Source organism: Carcharhinus amblyrhynchos, chromosome 15 (assembly GCF_965287045.1).
Source record: "Carcharhinus amblyrhynchos chromosome 15, sCarAmb.v2.hapA, whole genome shotgun sequence".
Classification (NCBI taxonomy): domain Eukaryota; kingdom Metazoa; phylum Chordata; class Chondrichthyes; order Carcharhiniformes; family Carcharhinidae; genus Carcharhinus; species Carcharhinus amblyrhynchos.
In genome coordinates, this window is record NC_137338.1 from 59,971,191 (window position 1) to 59,992,033 (window position 20,843).

At 40.5% G+C, this 20,843-nt stretch overlaps 1 protein-coding gene across 3 annotated transcripts in view; it reads left to right on the plus strand.

Moving 5' to 3' along the window:
* The first annotated feature begins 377 nt into the window (after positions 1–377).
* The window catches only part of glra2 (glycine receptor, alpha 2), a 180,157-nt gene continuing 159,691 nt past the window's right edge, over positions 378–20,843 (plus strand). For 2 of the 3 annotated variants that reach the window (XM_080203305.1, XM_080203306.1), the window contains exons 1-2: positions 378–480; positions 1,497–1,633. In XM_080203305.1, the coding sequence (XP_080059431.1) occupies positions 413–480; positions 1,497–1,633 (205 nt within the window). In that variant the 5' untranslated portion in view covers positions 378–412. Of the gene's footprint in view, positions 481–1,496; positions 1,634–20,843 lie in introns of those variants that run through there. The other variant, XM_080203307.1, reaches the window with a different exon arrangement.

Here is a 20,843-nt window from a genome sequence, read left to right on the forward strand (position 1 = left end):
ACGGCGAGCAAGCCGACGCTCACCCGTTTACCGTAACATGAAGTTTGATTCCTCCCGTTCCCTGACGTCGTGTTTACAGAGGTGCTTTGGGAGAATATGCCATTCTGACGCTCTTTACTGTCGGCGGCGGCAGGAACTCGATCTCCAAGTCTTCTTACCATACAATGATACTGAGGACTGATGCTCTATATTGTGCTGTCCCCGCCTGCATCAAGCCAGAGCTACTTTCTGCCACTTGGATCTGAGTTCCCTGCACCATCAACCGACTCTTCGTTCTTTTTTTGGAGGAGGAGGAGGAAAGGGGGGGGAGGGGGTGGGGTGGTGGTGGGTTTTTTTTTGTTGGGGAGGGACTTTATTTCCAGAACATTGCCCGCGATATCAGGCAGATAGGGAGCGATAAGAGTTTGGCGGAATGAATCGAGCCGCTGTGAAGATCGTGACAACGTTCTTTGCATGCATCTTAGAAACAAGCAACTTCAGGTATGGTTCGCCCTTTTGTGTGGGGGTGTGTGGAACGGGGTGGGGGTGAGAGACCGTGCATGGATTGTCTTGCCGTTTCGTGCACGTTATTGGCATGGACAGGTCGGTGGCTGGAACAATGGGAAATCGCACAGCACGCAATTATTTCCAATGTGTCCTGGTCTTTTCTGAGCGATGCATCTGTAGTAAGGCAAAACAACCCCCAGCCTATGGGAGAGGTTGTTGTGACGGATCGAAGCCTGATATATTGTAAACACTCAGCTGATGCCTTTAAACGTGAGGACACTTCAACGTAAAAGCTCGCCCCTAATTTTGCTGTCTTGTTAATTTTTTCCCCTTCTCAACGAGGAGGCTAACTGTCCCTTTTCATTGCCAACACACATAGCTTATGGAGGTGGTGGCGGAAGTTGTTGAAATTCTGTCTCATTAATGTGAAGCTATGTGGAACGTTAGTGTTTTCACATAATCAGGTTTTTTGTCCCAGATAATTACATTTTTTTGGTGTTGAAATTGGTTTAACCTATAAATTAGACAGTATATGTGTAAATTCTGGACGGTTTCTCAACGAAACTATTACAACTCTAACCATGAGTGAAGCTGCTGGTATTAAGTTTTAATTTGTGTATTTTTTCAGGGGTGCTTTTGACAGTTGAGTTCTATTCGTGGGTGACTTTTTCATGCATCCCTGTTGCTTCTAAGAGCTTTGGAAACGTGGCTTTCATTCGAAATGAAACCGATTGCGATCGTGTTTGCTATGTGTCGTTCCCTGAAACAAAACTCTGACATTAGTCATTGCAAAATGAAACAATAGGTGTAATTGAAGAGTGATTCAGCTTGGCTTCCAACCAGTGAGATTTGTTCAGGGCACATTGACCCTCTGACTAAATGTTGAGGGTGCCCCGAATATTTGCCATTCCGACTGACTTGCCTTGTACAGTCCAAATGCGCGAAGTCTTTGTACTTGAAGCGAGTGCACAGCGCAGATCTTCCTAACGCTGAGGTTGTATTTCCTTTAGGTTAGCTCTCTCCAAGGAACATGATTCTAGGTCTTCAACCAAACCGGCCTCGCAGGCCATGTCCCCCTCAGATTTTCTGGACAAATTGATGGGAAGGACATCAGGATACGACGCCAGAATCAGACCAAATTTTAAAGGTAAAAGGGGCGTTAGGCCAATATGGATGCAGCCAGGGGGAGTCTGAGCGTTTTCCTACTGTGTACCAAAGACTCAAGTGCACTCAGAATTCAGTGAGCAACTCTGTCTGTGAAGGACTGTCCTGACAGACTTATTGGTGTACACATATTTGCCAATTTTGATTGAAGTGTAGCAACTTCCAGCAAGACTGCAGGACGAACCTCGAACGTACTCAGGATGTATATTTTTTAAAGTCTAATAAAAGGCAGTGACCGGTTTCCAGGGAGGATATACTTTTTCCACCTGCTCCATGCTGTATAATGGAGTGCCCAGAATCAGGATCATTGATACGAATGCTAAAATGAGTCACACGCCATTCCTTTGCAATTTATCTGAGGAACCTATCCTTGCTGGGGCCCACTGTGGTATTGACACCCGTTTCCCTTTTAATAACTCAGCGAGTTTCTGTTTTTCCCGCTCTCTCCAATTATATAAAACTAAAGTAGCTTTACACCGTCTTAAAAATATTTCTCAATACTATAAGCAAATATCAAATGTTTTTGGATGGAGGGCAGCATTTTGAACGGGATACAGTGATCCCTTGGTTTCTAATGTAGACAGTGTGAACGCTTACAGTTAGTGTTCTACCTGACGAACACGGAGGTGCTCTTTGGAATATTAATACACTGTCAACAGGGTTCAGTGAGTGCTGCGTGTTAGTGCCTTCGCTCTGTCCATTCACTGCTGTGTTACCCCAGGAATCGATATATGTTCGGATTACTGATAGCCCCAGTTTATTTCCTCGGGGACCACATTGAGGTAATTAAATCTGAACGCCGAGAATTCAATAATGAATTACTCGGTGTGAAAGTGTTTCTAGACAATGTATTCTCTCGTAGACCTCCCCATCCCACACATGCCCACATAATGAGGTAGAGAAACCAAGTGATTTCATATTAACAAGGCGATCCTTTAAGGCGGATGCTGCTTTAGATTGCCACTTATGCAGATATGTTCTTGATTATGGCAGATACATTTGCAAGCGTTCCCTCTGATGTCTTGTGATAACCTGACATTATTCATTCCCAGATGTCAGAAATGATGATGATGTTGGGAGAAGGGAGAAGGGAGAAAGGAAAGGGGGCGGGGTGGGGGGGCGCAACAGATGATGCCTGTGTGTTTGTGGGATAGAGCGTGTGGAGAAGGTAACACTCGCACTGTGGCTTCAACATGTTATATTCCAGTATCTCTTGCAGAGGAGTAGGGCTCGAGATTACGAATATCTTCTTAATCAATGACGTCTATAGTGATTGATGACAGTTTTCTTTGAAGGCAGAAACTCTAAAAGGTAGATAGAAACTTTGGTTTCTTGCTGATGGAGTCAACTTTTACATCCGCATGCGTTTATTAGTTTATGTATATGGACCCAATATTAGCAGGAAGTTCACACTGTCATTTCACTGTTGTTCTCTTTCAAGATCAGCGCTGCTTGCTAATTTTCTGCATCCGATTTACACTGTTTTGTGGGGTGAGATTTGCTTTAGCTTTTCCAGTGGAAGATACCAATACTATTATCTGTGGAAAAAGGGAAAGGGGTGGGGGATGTAGTAAGGGCATAGAACCTTGATTTAAACTTAGAGGGATCCACAGTTCGTTTCAACTTCAATTTCCTCCCTTAAAACCACACACACACACACACACACACACACACACACACACTCTCCTTTAACGATTAATTGTTATTTCTACAATGTGAACACAGTTAAATGGTAGAGTTCTGGAAGTATACAGGCAACCATGCAAATAAATCAGTCATTCACCATCCATTGATAAAGAAAGAGAAAGAAATGAGAAGTTTGCTCATGGAATAAGTATCATACATGAAGGTTGATCCCAATATATTCTAAATATCATCTAATAACTACAGCAACTCGTGAGGGTTTTGAGATGTTCAACATATTCCACTGTCATTCGTAGAATGTTTTTGATACCCTATACTTGTAAATACAATATTTTCTGGTCACTAAACTGATAATAGTTCTGATAATTAAAAGAACATAAAGAGGAGAAGCAGGAGTAGGTCATCTGTTCCCTTGAGCCTGCTTCACCATTCAATAAGATCATGCCTTATCTTTTCATGGACTCAGCTCCACTGACTCACCCATTCACCATAATCCTTAATTCTTTTACTGTTCAAAATGATCTATCTTAGCCTCAACTGCTTCACTGGGCAGGGAATTCCACAGATTTACAATGCTTTGGGTGAAAAAGTTCCTCCTCAACTCAGTCTTAAATCAGCTTCCCCTTATTTTGAGGCTTTGCCCCCTTTTTCTATTTTCACCCACCAGTGAAGACAACATCCCTGCTTTAATCTTATCTACTCCCTTCATAATTTTATATTTTCTATAAGGTTTCCCCCCTTCTAAATTCCAGTGAGTATGGTGCCAGTCTACTCAGTCTCTCCTTACAAGCCAACCTTCCCAACTCCAGAATCATCCTAGTGAATCTCCTCAGCAACCTCTCTAGTGCCCGTATATCCTTTCTCAAGTAAGGAGTCCAAAACTGTACACAGTACTCCAGGTGTAGCCTCACCTGCACCTTATATGGCTGCAACACAACCTCCCTGTTTTTAAACTCCATCCCTCTAGCAATGAGGAACAAAATTCCATTTGCTTTCTTAATTACCTGCAAACCAAATTTTTGTGATTCACACACAAAGACACCCAGGTACCTCTACACAACAGCATGCTGCAATTTTTTACCATTTAAATAATAAATTATTATTCCTACCAAAATGGATGACCTCACATTTACCAATTGTACTCCATTTGCCAGACCCTTGCCCACTTACTTAGACTATCTATATCCCTCTGCAGATTTTCAGTGTCCTTTGCACACTTTGGTCTACCACTCAGTTTAGTGTCATCTGCGAACTTTGCCACACTACACTTGGTCCCTAACTCCAAATCATCAAATGTACATTGTAAACAATTGCAGTCTTAACACTGATCGCCAACCTGAAAAACACCCATTTATTCCCACTCTTTGCTTTCTGTTAGTTAACCAATCCTCTATCCCATGCTAATACATTACCCATAATGCTGTGCACCTTTATCTTACGCAGCAGCTTTGTTTACGGAACCTTGTTGAATGCCTCTGGAAATCCAGGGACCCACATCCACTGGCTCCCCATTGTCCACTGTGCTCATAAATGTCCTAAAGAATTCCAATAAATGAATTAAACATGACCTGCCTTTTACAAACCCATGCTGCTTCTGCCCAATGGGATAACTTCTATCCAGATGTCTTGTTATTTCTTCCTTGATGATAGGTTCAAGCATGTTCCCCTATTCAGAAGTTAAGCTAACCAACCTACAGTTACCAGTCTTTTGTTTACCCTTTTAAGCAGTGGCATCACATCTTCTGTTTTCCAATCTGCGGGAACCACCCCAGAGTCCAGCGAATTTTGGTAAATCACCACAAATGTATTGTTATTTCCACCACCATCTCTTTTGGTCCCTGGGATGCATTCAATCAGGGCCAGGAGACTTGTCTACCTTTAGCCCCCCCCCCCCCCCCCCCATTAGCTTGCCCAATATTACCTCTTAGTGATAATGATCATCAGAGGAACACAATATAATTAATATCAAGAATACCTCAATACCCTTGACCAATGCTCAAAATATTTTTTATTAATTCTTTTTCGATTTTGACCAAAGGCACCAGCACTTAGTTTCAGGTATTTGTGCAAATGAGACCTAAATAGGAGTAATACAATGCAAAATAAATGATTAAAATCTCTTCACAGATACATTAGCAATCCAGTATAAAAAGGTCAATGTCTAGCTTTAATAGAATATGCACAGTTAAGTTATAGATTTGTACCAGATCCAATTATTCCAAATATTATACAACAGTCTTTTGTCAGTCTGTTGGGGAAAATTAATTGTAATTACGTTGTGATGCATTGTCAATTTCTTGTTCCTTGTGAGTATTATAGTGTTGTATTATTTCATTTGAAGAACTATTAAGAAACATTTTTTCCCCATGCTTATTGTTCCAGCTGTGTTATATATTTAGTATGAGAGTTTTTTTTAAAAAAAAATCACCATGCGGTTCCATTTTCCAAGGTGCCAGGAAAACTGAAATTCAGCAAGATAATAAAGCTATTCCACAATGTTCTTGAAAATAATTAACTGCAGCCATTCGTTAAGTAAGAAATTTACTTTGCTTGTCAAATTGAGTTAGGTTCTTGGAAAAGCTCCCTCATCTGTCCGTTGCCCCAGTGGCAATTAACTGAACGTGTAAATAAACTGCTGAATGATTTTGCATTTGGCACACAGGTTTCAGAGGGAGGGATTTCCAGAGACAAAGAAAGCCAGTTAGTTAATATGAAAGGCTACAAATGTGAAGCATTCCATTTGTTCTCTTTAAAGCTTCTGTTAGAGGCAAGGAAAAATATTCCCGTGGGTAAGAATCAAAATGCAGTTCCCTCAACATCAGCAATTGATGTTTTTTCGTTGCGTGATTTACATTTCAGGAGAGATTTTCAGAAATGGCCACTATCGTCTTCTGAGATTATTTTGCAATTGTTTTTCATGTACTTCCAAATATGAAATGGCTGATGTAATAGTTTTACTACTATACAAGCCTGATTGTATTAGGATCACAAAATGTTGTCAGAATGTGAATTTCCAAGAGGCATTTGATGAAGTGTCATACAACTGACTTGTGAGCAAAAGTTAGAGCCTATGGAAGAAAAAGGGGCCGAAACAATATGGATGCAGAATTGGCTGAGAGTGATAGTGTTATGGTAAATGGTTTCATGGGCTAGAGGAAGGCTTACGTAGGTTCTCCACGGATTGGTGCTAGGACTTCCACACTTTTTAATGAACCAGAATTTGATGTACAGGGGCAATTTCAGAATCTGTAGATGTCACGAATCTTGAAAATATTGTGAACTGTGAGGAGGATAGTATTGAATTTCAAAAGAATATAGACCGGTTGGCAGAATGGCAAATAAGTAGCAAATGAAATTTAATGCAGAGAAGCGTGAAATGATTCAATATGGTAGATGAAGAATGGAGAAAGGCAATATATACTAAAAGGTCCAACTCTAAAGGCTGTGCTGGTATAAAGGCTTCTAGGTATATATATATATATATATATATATATATATACACACACACACACACACACACACACACACACACACACAATTGAAGTATCAGGTCAAAGGAGGGGATTTAAAAGCTATACAGGATTCTGGGCTTTATAAATAGTAATGAGCTGCATAAAGCTAAGAAAGTTATGAAGAACCTGTATTCAAAACAATATCAAGAAATGACTAACTGCACCAAATACAACATAACTTATCTGCCCTGACAACACCCCAGCTGTCATGGTGAATACTTGTGCTCCTTAAATAGTTGAGGTCTCTAGCTAAACATTTCCATACATCTACTCGACTACACGACATGTACTGGGAAAAGTGGAAAATTGTCCAGGTAAATCCTATCCAAAAAGAAAACAAGGCACATCCAACTTTCCTCATTACAATTGTGTTAGTATCCTCTCAATCATCTGCAAAATGATGGAAAGTGTCATCGACACCGATATTACGTAGAACTTACTCAAATAACTTTTTTGCCATTTCTCGGTATAGATTCCGACTGGTCCACCAAGGCTTTGTTACAGCCTTGATGCAATCATAGAAAAAAAAGGCTAAATTCTAGAGAGGAGGTGATTGTGCCTGCTCTTGACATCAAGGCGGTATTTGATCAAATGTGGCATCAAGGAACCTTTGTAAAATTGAAGTCAATGGAAATCATGGAAAATGCTTCACTAGTTGAAGACATGGCTAACACAATGGAAGATGATTGTGGTTATTGGAAACCAATCATTTCAGGCTCAGGACATCACTGCGGGAGTTCCTTGGGCTTCAATCTAACTTTCTTCAGCTACATCATTGCCTTTTCTTCATCATAAGGTCAGAAGTGGGGATGCTTATTGCTGATTGCAGAGTGTTCTATTCTATTTGCTACTCTTCAGTTAATGAAACAGTCAGTACTGATGTGCAGCAAAACTTGAACAACATTTAAGTTTGGGCTGGTAGGACAGATAATACTTATGCCACACAAGTACTCGGCAATAACCACTTCTAACAGAAGACAGGTTAAATATTTCTCCTCGACAACAATGGCATTATCATTGTCAAATCCCCCACCATCAACACCCTGAAGGGATCACCATTGACCTGAAATTTAACTTGACCAGCCACATTAATACTACAGCTACCAGCGCAGATCAGAGGCTGTGTAAAATGTGACAAGTGATTCCCTACCTAACTGCACTTGGGGTTGCGGGGGCGGGGGGGGGGAGGGGGGTGCTCCTTTACCACACAGACTGTAGCAACTGAAGAAAGGTGATTCAGTTGGCAGCATGGTGGCAAGCAGTGTTGCCTCACAGCGCCAGAGACCTGGGTTCAATTCCGACCTCGGGTCACTGTCTGTGTGGGTTTCGTCCTGGTGCTTGAATTACCTCCCATACTCCAAAGATGTGCAGATTATGTTGATTGGCTATGCTAAATTGACTCTAATGTCAGAGAATTAGCAGGGTAAATATGAGGGGCTGTGGGAGTAGGGCCTGGGTGGAATTATGGTCGGTGCAGACTCGATGGGCTGAATGGCCTCATTCTGTACTGTAGGAATTCTATGACTATGTTTTCAAGGGCAATTAGGAAGGATAATAAATGCTGATTTTTGCACCATCTTGGGTAAGAAAAATCTTTGGCGAATTGCATTCTAGAAAATGTAGTGGAACATTAGAGAGGAAATGGCAGAGGCTCTGGTTGGCCTTTTAAACACCTGTACTAAAACAAAAACTATGGAGGTTTGAAGTGTAGAATAAAAATGCTGGAAAAACTCAACAGGTTAGACAGGATCTGCAGAGAGAGAAACAAAATGAATGATGACTTTTCATTAGAATAGGAAAGTGTTAGAATTCTAACGGGTTTTAAACAAATACAGAGGCAGAGAAAGGAGAAGGGAAAGAATAAAAGATAGCATAGTCTGATAGCATAAAAAAGGCATGAGAAAAATAATAAAAAAGGGATCATGGCGCAAAAGGGAGTGTAATGGAGTTTGCCTTGCACTATTATTCTTCTTTTAAATTTAATCTTCCTGTAGTACACACTATCACTGTTCATCCCATCCCCAGCCCTTTTGCTGCTACCAACTTTCTTCTGCGCTGGTAAAATATAATTTACCTACAATATTAACTGTGGACGTGGTTTTCCTGTCCCACTGCTGTTGCGGGTGGGATGGAAAATTGAGGGGTAGCTAAATACCCATTGATCTTGGGTGGGGTTTTCCAGTCCCACTGTGGTGGATAGTGGAAAATCCCACCCTCTCTTATCTGTTTTTTTTCCTCTGTAGATACTGTCTGACCTGTTGAGTGTTTCCAGCCTTTTCAGTTCTAATTCAGTCTTTCAGAAGCTTTGGACATGAAAGCCATTCCAAATAACTAGAGGGCCACCATTGTAACTTCCCAACATGAGAAGAAAGAAATAAACTGTGAAAATGGAGATTGCAGCCAACCTAACACTAAATAGGTGAGACATCTTTGGGAAGCCAAAATAAAGAGTTAAAATTAACACTCCCTAAAAGGACATGGGTACATTCTATTCCAACTCTCTTACTGCGCCTAGTGATGCACTAAGGCAGACTTTTGTCTGTTTCCGTAGCTAACCTGTCACCAGGTCTTATAGCGCGAGGGGCTGTCACTACATATGGAGGTGACTGACCAGGAGTTTCTGCTTGTCTTACCTCTGAGCTATTGGTATATTTGGAAGAACTTGCAGGCTGACACTCAACCTGTTTGGCTATGTAATGAAAGGACCTTGCTTGGCCATCTAATCCTGGGGTGGGACACAAACCCCGAGCTTCTGGCTCAGAGGTAGGGATGCTACTCACCGCACCACAAAACATCCACATCGGTACGTTAAGGGTAGCAAAGATCCATTTGTAAAAAGGTTTAAAGGGGAAGCTGAACAATCACATGCTCATCAGGTTATATGAAGAATTGGGGAAAGGCACTGATGTGGAGCATAAACTCTGGCATGGATCAGTTGAATGCCCTGTACCTGTCCTCTGCATTTTGCGTAAATTCTATGTAAATCACATCTGACAAATTCACCAGAGCATTTTGAAAAAAAGAGCAGTGTGTAGTGACAGAGAGCCTACACGTTTAGGGATTTTCAAACGCCATTTATAAAAGGTACCACAAAGGAAACTTGCTAGTGAAATGATTGTATTGAAGATTTTATAGCATAATTGGTTAAAGAGAAATAATTACGTATGTGTCTTTTCAAAACTGGAGGGAAGTAACAGTCCTCCAGGGAGCCTTTTACTCTTATTTCCTATGGTATGGACTCGAGTTTAGGAACAGAATTTGCAGACAATGCAAACATAAGGAGTATAATACATTATAGAAGTCAGTAATCAATGTCGGGGGACTGTGTGTTAATTGATAATGCAGAGATATCCGAGTGACATGTCTTGTGAGAAAGGATCAGTAAATAGTATAAATAGCATTTCAAAGAAGAACAGAAGGACAAATACATGAAAATTTAAGGGCAGGAGAAAAGTGAATAAAGATTTAAAAACCATACATAAGATACTTGACTTTTTAAATTGGGTCCTAGAATACAAATGTGAAGAAGCATTGTTAAATTTGGATGAATCATTCACTAACCCACAGCTGAAATACTGGGGATGACCTCCCATTTGGGAGTTTCTGGCAGATCAAGAAATGACATAACCGGCCTGTGATTTTTCATGTTTCTTAAAATCATAGAATCCCTAGAGTACAGAAGAGGCCATTCAACCCATTAGGTCTGCACTGATTTTCCAAAAGAGCACCTTACCTAGGCCCAATCCTTGCCTTAACCCCATAACCCCACACATTGATCACCGCCAATTCACCTAACCTGCATATCCTTAGACTGTGGGGGGAAACCGGAGCACCTGGGAGGAAACCCACACAGACATGGGGAGAATGTTTGCATGAAGTCTGCAATCGAACCCAGGTCCCTGGTGCTGTGAGGCAGCAGTGCTACCCACTGTGTCACTGATGTATTAAAAATTAGGGGAAGGAAACTTCCAAACAAGAGATGCATAGTTTCCACGTGTGGCTTCCTGACATGTTGGGAAAACCAAAACAGAAAATCTTTTCATCTGTATCCAGGTTTGACTACAGTTTTAACAGCGGTTACAACTGTTCCCTCAGTGCCAGGGACCCAGGTTCAACTCCCAGCTCAGATCACTGCCTATGCGGAGCCTGCACAATCTCCCTGTATCTGTATGGGTTTCCTCCAGGTGCTCTGGTTTCCTCCCACATTTTGAAAGGTGGTTAGGTGCATTGGCCATGTTAAATTTACCCTCTGTACATCCGAGCAGGTGCCCCAATGTGGTGACTAGGGGATTTTCACAGTAACTTCATTCAGCGTTTATGTAAGTCTACTTGTGATTTTAAAAAATAAACTTTAAACTTGACCAACCATTCAGAGGCTGTGGAAGAGATTTACAAAGGCAATTGATATAAAAGGTGAAAGCTTTTCATTCCGAGTGATTAGAGAAAAATATGCCTCCATTTTAATTCTGAATGTAAATCAGGTGGTCAAGTGATAAAGATCGAGGATATTTTAGCTTTTGCCCTATATCTGTATGTCCCCAGATTCCTGCTTTAAAAGCAAGAAGAGTGGCAGGTGACCAAAGTGGGTTGGGGGTATGGGAATTCAGTCTACAGGATATTGCTGTAACTGAAAGATTGATACCTTACATTCATCGAAGGAGGAGTTGAGGAAGTTCTGGACATATTTCATAATTGGGAGGCTGGAAACCAGGGGTAGGGGAACTCTAACCTTTAGAGTTGGAGAGGAGATTCCGGCTCCTCTTTGCCCCATGAGAAAACATGTTTTAAAAAGACTTATTTTGTGGGTCTCTTCTGGCCCCTAAATGATCTGCTTGATAGTTAGATCTGGCAAGAAAGCCACAACGATTTTTCTGCTCAGGCCAATAGTTAAAATAGCAGCTGGATATGGAAGATAGAATCAGAGTTTGAGTTATATATTTAAGATTGGATGCTGCAGGTGTTCACTCTGTAGCTGAAAATGCAGATTAAAACAAAACCTATGGAACAATTTGAAATATTGGCAGGTGAATTGAATGGCTATTTTAAGTTGACTCGGTGGGCAGTTATGATGAGCATGCAGGGTTAACATGACTAATTTAGACTCAGTTTACTTTAAGATAGGAAATTAAAAGACCTGAAAGTGTTTAGAATTGCAATCATTTTTCAATAAGGCAAATATGAACTAAAAATATCTACTTGTTGGTAAATTGGTCACTGAAGGAGAATACACACACCATTTTGACTTGGAACCATAATGGCCATTCCTCCACTGTCGCTGGGTCAAAATCCTCTTCCTAAGAGCACTGAGTGTACTGACACCACGTGGACTGCAGTGGTTCAAAATGATGGCTCACCACCACCTTCACAAGGGCAATTATGATTGGTCTATAAAGGCTGACCTAGCTAAATGGTGTCCACATCCCATGAAAGAATAACAAAAAGCTAAATTTAATTAAATTAATTTGGTCCTCAAAAGAAGGTAAAGAGGTGAGAAAAAAATGCTTGACAAACATGATTGTTACCACACTGATGACCTACAAGAAACATTAATAGTAACAAAAAAGAGAAAGAGCAAAAGTATTTTAAAAAGAAAATAATTAAAACTGGTGGAATAGTTTTGATGGGCCGTGAGGTCTTCTCCGGTTCCTAATGCTTGGAGAAAATGCAGAGAAATTGGACTTCATCGAAAGCTCAAAGAACCTACACTGACAGACATGGTGAGGCCAACGTATTGTAAAGATCTATTTGGTAGATTTATGTCATTTGCACCTTGGCATGAAGCATGATCTGGGCACTGCGAAGAGAGAGAAGAAAATTAGAGGGCAATAGTGAGGAGTCCTAACAATCAGCATTATGATCAAACATTACAGATGAAAATCTATCCCTGGGTTTCTAATTTGCTTCATTTTTGCCTCACTAATGAGTGGATTAGGCTCCATTGCATCACTACCTCATTAAGCACCTCCACTGCCTCTATCACACTGCTTGGCCGACATCCAATATTGGACAAATGAAAATTGAATGATTCAACTATTTTTGTTAGCTTATATTGTTATTATAACTTAAATCGCTAAAGAGTGGTGATAATGCCACTTACTCCTCAGTTTTTTTCCTGTTTGGAGTTCACAAAATCATTTGGGATTAGAAACACTATTTAGCCCAATTCATCCATTTAGAGAGATCTTAATATTCCTTTATTGTAGCATGCAATTATTTTTCAAATGGTTCCAGGATATTCACCTCTGATTCTTCCCGCAGATTTTTTTTTCTGTTCAGTGATTAGCTCCAACCTCCCCATCCTTTCCAAAGCCCTTGAATGCATTGTTGACTCCCAAATTTTCCTGAAACTGTGGGTGGAATTTTTCCATCCCAGCCGCCATGGGAATTATGGTGGGCATGACACTATGCAAAAGGTCTGTTGACCACGAATGAGATTTTCCAATCTTGGGGTGAGCATGGCTGAAAAATCCCACCCTCCATGTTTTGACTTCTCCAATTAGATTTCCATATTGCTACATCATAGAAATAGGTGTAATCAAAGCCACGATGCATTTTCTGTGTCTGTATTGGCTTCCTCTGGATGTTCTGGTTTCCTCCCACAGTCCAAAGATGTCCAGGTTAGATTGATTGGCCATGCTCCTTAGTGTCAGGAGGACTAGCCAGAGTGGGGTTATGGGGATAATGTGGGGTTATGGGAATAGAGCCTAAGTGGGACTGTGGTCAGGGCAGGCTCAATGGGCCAAATGGCCTCCTTCTGCACTGTCAGATTCTATGATTCTATACCATCTGTGCCTTTTATTGCACTGGTTCAATGTACCATCAGCTTGGCTGGTTGCTACTCTGCACTGGTTGGAATATTGATTCTACCAAGACATTCTTAGGTACTCTGGGAAGAAGAAGGTGGAGTTCAGCCTCATTGCTGAATAGATTGGCCATGTCGTATTGTTGCTACTATTATCAGTAACATCACTGGTGTTAATTCTGTGTTTCCCAGTGTCAAACTAGTGGAGGTTCATTGAGAAGCATGCTATTGTGATGTACAGGCCAGGTTTAATTTGTTTTACTCCATAATTGCAGCCAATATCAGTGTCAATTAGGGAGATACATAGTAAAGAGGAACATTAGAGTAAAAGCCTTATTGAAAATAGTGAGGATCCAACAAATTGGCATGGTACTAGCCTGCAATGAAGCCCATTAGTAAACTGATTGTATCAGAGCAGTATATGTGGCTATAATAATGTCATAAATGATGCATTTATTAATTCCCTTTGCTGTGAGCTGCCATACAGGAAACCAATATAAGTCAAAGCACAAATGTCTGAAGTTTTACTGCTTCTGTAGTCAGAACACCTTTCGGAATTCAAATCCATCTAAGCGTTCCAGAAGCCCATCCAATTTGATCTAACGTGGATGAGATCATTTAGTTCTGACCGACTACAATTTATAGGTCTTCAATGTAGGACACAGTAAGGTTGACAAGTGTAAATTCAAGAATAGTGATGATGTCAATCCTGGGATTTGAAGGCCAGAAGGATCAAAAAGGTGGTAAATAAGGAATTTCAAAGTTTCATACCATCAGCATTTCACATCAGCCCTGTGCTGTATATGCATGACAGATCTAAGAAACCACCATTTCATAGCTATGCCTTTGAATTTTATGGTACGTGAGAACACAGGTTAACAAAAGGTGCCTGAGATAGGAGTTTGGAGAAGACATCAGTATGTTCTGTACTTGGCCAATGGCTTTGTGAAGCACTTGTTTCATAATTTTCCCCAAATGATAGAAATGTATGATTGGAAATGGGCGCAGAATTCTTCAAAATCCAATTCCAACGTTCTTCAATAAAGGCAGTGATTTATTTTTTTCCAAGTGCTTGACCAATCCATTGCCTGGGCAAGTGTGAAACCCACATTAATGTAACTCTTATCAATGCTATTCTTGACTAGTTTGGCCTGGCACAGTGGAGCAATTTTTCCAACATTTGGCAGTATCCTCTCTGCTGAAATTAATCAGCAAGACTGTTCCTTGGCAAAACACAGCTGCCAAATGAGCCAAGTGTCCAACATCTCATATCATTTTTCGTTGTCCACCCTACGTCGTCTGAGAACTTGTTTTGCAAGGGTACTCAATAAACAAGGGAGACATAAAGAATGAATCCTTTACCGAGATGTTTATCGAAGGGGAAACTTTAATCAGTGCTGAGATCTCATCCCTCTGGCAAACCCTCGAGACCACAAGTATGAAATGGAAAACCAGGCTGCCTCCACTTTGCCAGTCAATGAAATCAATGTGAAGTGTACCAACTTGAACTGGTGCAAGATGAAGCAGAGCACCCATGTGTGTGGCATCAACAAGGAAGAGTATCAGGTTGAAGACTTGTGAACTTAAGGGGAAGAGCCACTGAGAAAGGTTGAAGCATTGTTTCTCTTTGAGTTGGGTCCTGATGTGGTAGAAGTGAACTGGGCCAGTGGGCTTTGAGTGTTGGATGCAGCATGACTGTGACTCAATTTTTGGATAAATTATACTTTGGTCTGTTGAAAATTCAATTATCATTGTAACTCCAAAAGTAGAGAATTGCTGATGATGAATCAGATTACATAATGTTTGATCTAAAAGCAAGTGTCTTCAGGGAACATATTCCAGATCAACCTTGAGAAATTCACAGCAAATTGAAATTGTTTAGCATTTGGATTTTCCCTTCAGGATTCCTTGTGCTTTTGTCCTCTAATACAAGGAAATAAATGTTTTTCATGCATGTAGCTTAAGTTGCTATATTTCTAATCTGTTCTCAATGATGAGAATAATTCTTGCATTCTCAACTTTGAAGACTGTTGGCAGTTTTCGGTCAGTGTTTTTACTTGTTTGCGTGGCTGGCAAGAAAATGTATTTAATTTCTTAAAGAGTGAGTTGAGACTGAAACTCAGTGGTGGGTCCTTGGTTCTGGAGGAATAGACTAGGCATGAAGGATTTTGAGCAGGAGGAGGAAGGCCGAAGCCAACTTAGTGGAGCAGTGGAATGTTATGAGGAGTGAAGGAATGGAAACAAAGTGTCTTTATTTGTGTGAAAAAAATGAGCGTGAGTATTTAGGGAGAAGGAGATTGAGAAAGGCAGAGGTGGATGATTCTTGGGACAGGGAGGAAAGAAGTCCTCATCATGGATTGCATACAGTGGAGGTATTTGAACTTGGGGTTGAACAGTACCCCAAGGTTCTGCAACTCTGACCTTTAGTTGTATGTGGCACTAAGGAGGCTGAACCTCTGACCTTTATTTGGAAGTGGCAGTGAGGGGGCTGTGTGTTTATGTTTATTTACTAGCGTCACAAGTAGGCTTACATTAACACTGCAATGAAGTTACTGTGAAAATCCCCAGGTCGTCACACTCCAGTGCCAGTTTGGGTACGCTGAGGGAGGATTCAGCATGGCCAACACACCTTACCAGCACATCTTTTGGACCACAGGAAGAAACCAGAGCACCCAGAGGAAACCCATGCAGACATGGGGAGATTGTGCTGACATCACACAGGCAGTGACCCAAGCTGGGAATTGAATCCAGGTCCCTGACGCTGTGAGGCAGCAGTGCTAAACACTGTGCCACCATGCTTCCCCAATGCGAACAGAGTGGTTTCACCTTTGCTGCCATTTAATAGGAGAAAATTTCAACTCATCAAGGGTAATGGTGATTACAGTTCTGGAAAAGCAGAGGAGGAAGTAATCTCAAGCAGAGTGTCATCAGCAAACAGAACCTGCTGGGAGTGTGAGGGCTACCACAGAATCATGGAATATAAAGCGCTAAGTACAGGTAGCTAAATACTCAAATCACTACTTGGGTTGCCAGCTGGTATTTTATTGTTAAACCAATATTGTTTTTAGACTACAGGAGTCAAGTGATATATCAACAGCTACCATTTTTCATCAATGTCCTCATGATCCATCAGCAGAGAGACCCAAAACTGATCACAATCACCGTAACGCACTTAAACATTGGGCAGCATATACATAAATTTTAAGTGACAACAATGTAATGCAGTTCCTTGAATGGTCTTTGGTGAATGAAAAGCCAATATATATATTCATTTCAGACTAATTACCCAAACAATGTGAAAATGAACAACATATATGATGGGAGTCTTATATTGACCACAAATTAAACCACAGAACAGGGCTTCCATAACTCAGTAAACCTACTCTACTCAAAAGCATATTTTTAATTTTACTGTCGTTGTATGATATTACAGATACCTAATCTTGAGTTAGGTTGGTAATCTTTCATTTAACTATAGTACATTTGTAGGTGTACTTTGTCTGTCATAGTGTCACATAGTGCTTTTGCTGTCATTTATCTCCTGAAGGTTGCTGTGGAATTTTTAATCAAAAACTGCTGAGATGAATTTGGTCTTGCTAAGATATAAATCAAAGATATCGTGATATCATAATAATGACTGTGCCCTTTGAAACCTAAATTAAATGTTAAAACCACAACACATTGCCTTTACTGCCAACATTATGTACATTAAGGCTTTTCTTTGTGTTATTTACACGTTTTCTTTCACCTCTTTGCACTGTTCCTGTGGTAAATTTTGCCAATGGCAAGTCTAGTAAACATCCTTGACTAAAGAAAGAAGTTTACAACCTTCTCCAGGTCCTCTGTGAACCTTCTGCTGAGCCGAGCTTGATGATGTACATGAAAGCCAAATGCTTTAAGTTTTCCTCTCTTCTTGTGGGCAAATATTTGGTACTCTGCTCACATTCAACTAGTCTGTGGCTGAGAAACGTTTATAAATCAGTGTTTCTTTGTACAAGCCTCATTGAACGGCAGTTGTTTCCATTGAAGTTGTCAGTAAGAATATGTCATGGGAAATTTACTTCAGTGCAGTAAATATACAACATTTTGGGTGTATAATGAAGTTCTGAGGCAGAACTAGACTAGAAGTTGTGTTTCTTAGGCCAACCTCATACACATTTCTAACATTGTGCTCCTACATCTCCATTCATTTCAGATCCCTCACATTTGTCATGTTTCCATTTTAGCTCTAGCTGTGTGTGTGTATATATAATGTCATTGATCGAGAAACGTGGGCTGTATGTCCCACGCTGACAGTGCCTGAGCCACCTAATGAGACTTTGGAACCATAACTAAAATTATAGCAGCAACACCGCCCACCCCTCATTCTAACTCTCTCCTTGACTTCCTGGTGCAAAATATAAAGCAAAAAAAAACAACAATCAAAGCAATATGATGGAAGAAATATCACAGTAATGACTGTTGTGCAGTCATTTACTTAATATATCTTATTAGTCTACCTCAATGGAGATAGTATCACTATCTACATAGAGGTAAAAAACTATGTAAATTAACAGGTATTTTGCATAAAGATATAGAGCAGGTATGTTCTGTTTGAACGTTGAATCAGGCTCAACAAGCTAAATGATCTACTATTGTTCCAATGTTTCCATAATTCCACAGAACCTTTTTCAGGTCTATTCTTTGTTCAACAACACCACGAACAGTATCTTGTATTTATATAGTGCTTTGAATATAATAAAATGTCCAATATACTTGAGCCAATTTAAAACAAAATTTTGATGTCAATATTAAAGGAACAAAACCAAAAGCATGGTCAAAGAGGTAGGTGTTATGAGTGTCTTAAAAAGGAGGAAAGTGAGGGAGAGAGGGAAAGAGGTGTAAGGATGGAATTCCAGGGCTTGAGGCCTGGCAATTGAAGAATGATTGAGCAGTTAAAATCTGGGATGAAGTAACCAGAATTAGGGAATCCAGATATCATAAAAATCATAAAGTGCAGAAGGCCATTCAGCCCATCGAGTCTGCACCAACCTCAATCCCGCCCTGGCCCTATCTCCTTAGCCCTATGCATTTACCTAGTTAGTCCCCTACAGTAAGGAGCAATTCAGCTTGGCCAACCCACCTAACTTGCACATCCTTGGAGTGTGGGAGGAAACCAAAGCACTGGAGGAAACCCATGCAGGCACAGGGAGAACGTGCAAACTCCACATAGACAGTGACACAAGACAGGAACCGAAGCTGGGTCCCTGACCCTGTGACAAAGCAGTGCTAACCACTGTGCTGCCGTGCCGCTCCTAAATCTTGTAGGGTTACGGGGACATTGCTAGAGGAGACTGCAAAGAAAGGAAGGTTAGTTGAAAACAAGTTTTAAAGTTGAGATGTTGCTTAACTGGGAGCTAGTGTTGACTTGTAAGCACAATGATGATGGATGAAGAGTGTTTGGTGCATATTAGGACACTGCTGTCTAGCTACGTGATGGTTGAAACTGGGAGGAGGATACAGTGATCAACCACATCAAAGGCTGCAGATGGGTTGAGAAGGATAAGGGGAGATAGTTTGCTTTTGTCCTAAATCACAAAGAATGTCATTTGTCATTGAAGAGTTGATAAGAGCTGTTCCTACATGACGTACTAACAATCCTGTTAACAATGAAAATCAATAAGATATTAATGTAGAGGCTACATTGCAATACTACATGCAGTGGTTCTTTACTGTGGGGGTGTACAAGCAGTTCTTCAAGGGCCATAACTGGAACCCACTTCAAGGTCCAGGGAACCAATTCCAATTGTGCTTACATTTTCTAAAAATTGTTGATTTGTTCTGTTTCAGGTTTATGGTAAATGACTATTTCAATGTTGTGCCTCATTAGTGGATTTAGAACACCAAGATTGTTAGCTCACAGCATATTTTAATTTCTGAGTACTCTGGTTTCCTCCCACAGTCCAAAGATGTGTAGGTAAAGTAGATTGGTCATGCTAAGTTGCCCTTGGTGTCCCAAGATGTACAAGTTAGATGGATTTACCATGGTAAATGTGTGGGGTTACAGGAATAAGGCAGGGAATAGGGCCTAGATAAGAAAGTCTGTCAGAGAGGCAGTGTAGACTTGATGCACTGAATGGCCTCCTTCTGCACTGTGGGGATTCTATGATTCGCGCCATTGACATTTAGTAGCAGTAATATGATGCCACACTATTTAAAAAAACTATTTATAACAGCAATATCATTAATACTGCTGCTGTTTTACAACAAAAGCCAATATTACTTTCTTTCTTCTACTCGTATTAACTATTTTGAAACATACTATTTGGGTCTTGGCCATAGAGATCATTATGTCACACAATATTTTGATTAATGAGTAGGAAGCAAGCAGGGAATTTGATCTCGACTGTTTGGTTCCAATGATATTGGCTTGGAGTCATGAGTTTCCTTGCACTTACAATTGCTTTTACACTGTTATTTACAGTGATTAGAGAGCAGAAGCAGCATATTGCCCTTTACATGGCATCTGGCCCGTGTAAACATATGCAAACAATAGCATGTTGAATGTCCAACTGGACTATTGGCAAAGACTTTAGGTACTATAAAGATTTACACTACTTTAGGATACCCAATAGGGTGTTGTGTCCTTTTTGTAAACTTGGGTTAAAACATCCTTTTAAAAGTGGCATAAGGTCATCTTTGATCATTCTTACCTCATGCAATTCTTAATACCTTCAAGCTGACTTTCCTAGACTAATTCCATCCTCCCACTATGTTTCATCACCATACTGATTCATTCATCTCTTGAGCAATTATTTGTGCTTAGGCCTACCCTGGAGACCTGTTAACAAGTATTCAACCCAATTGTTCTTACCCTCTCATCAGCAGAAGAACCAGGCTACTGTTCACCACGATTCCATCTGATATTACCACATAGCGCTAGATATATGTACTTAAGCAAGCATCTTAGTTCAAAGTTAAACAGAAAGTCTACCACAGCTTCATATCACTCGTTATTTCACCCACCTATGGCTTTTTGTTCAAACTAACCAACCTTATCCAAGAATAATGATTTCTCTTGCCTGGTTTCCATAGCAGTGAAGCCTTAAACAACCTCCAGGGAAAAATGAATTAAAAAAAAATCATATTTCTTCTTTCTAACACTGGACAGGCCCAACATTTTCTAGCATGGTTAGGGGTTATCAATTTGGTCAAGTAACATGGCTTTAGGTCTTTTATGTATTTTGGTGACTTGG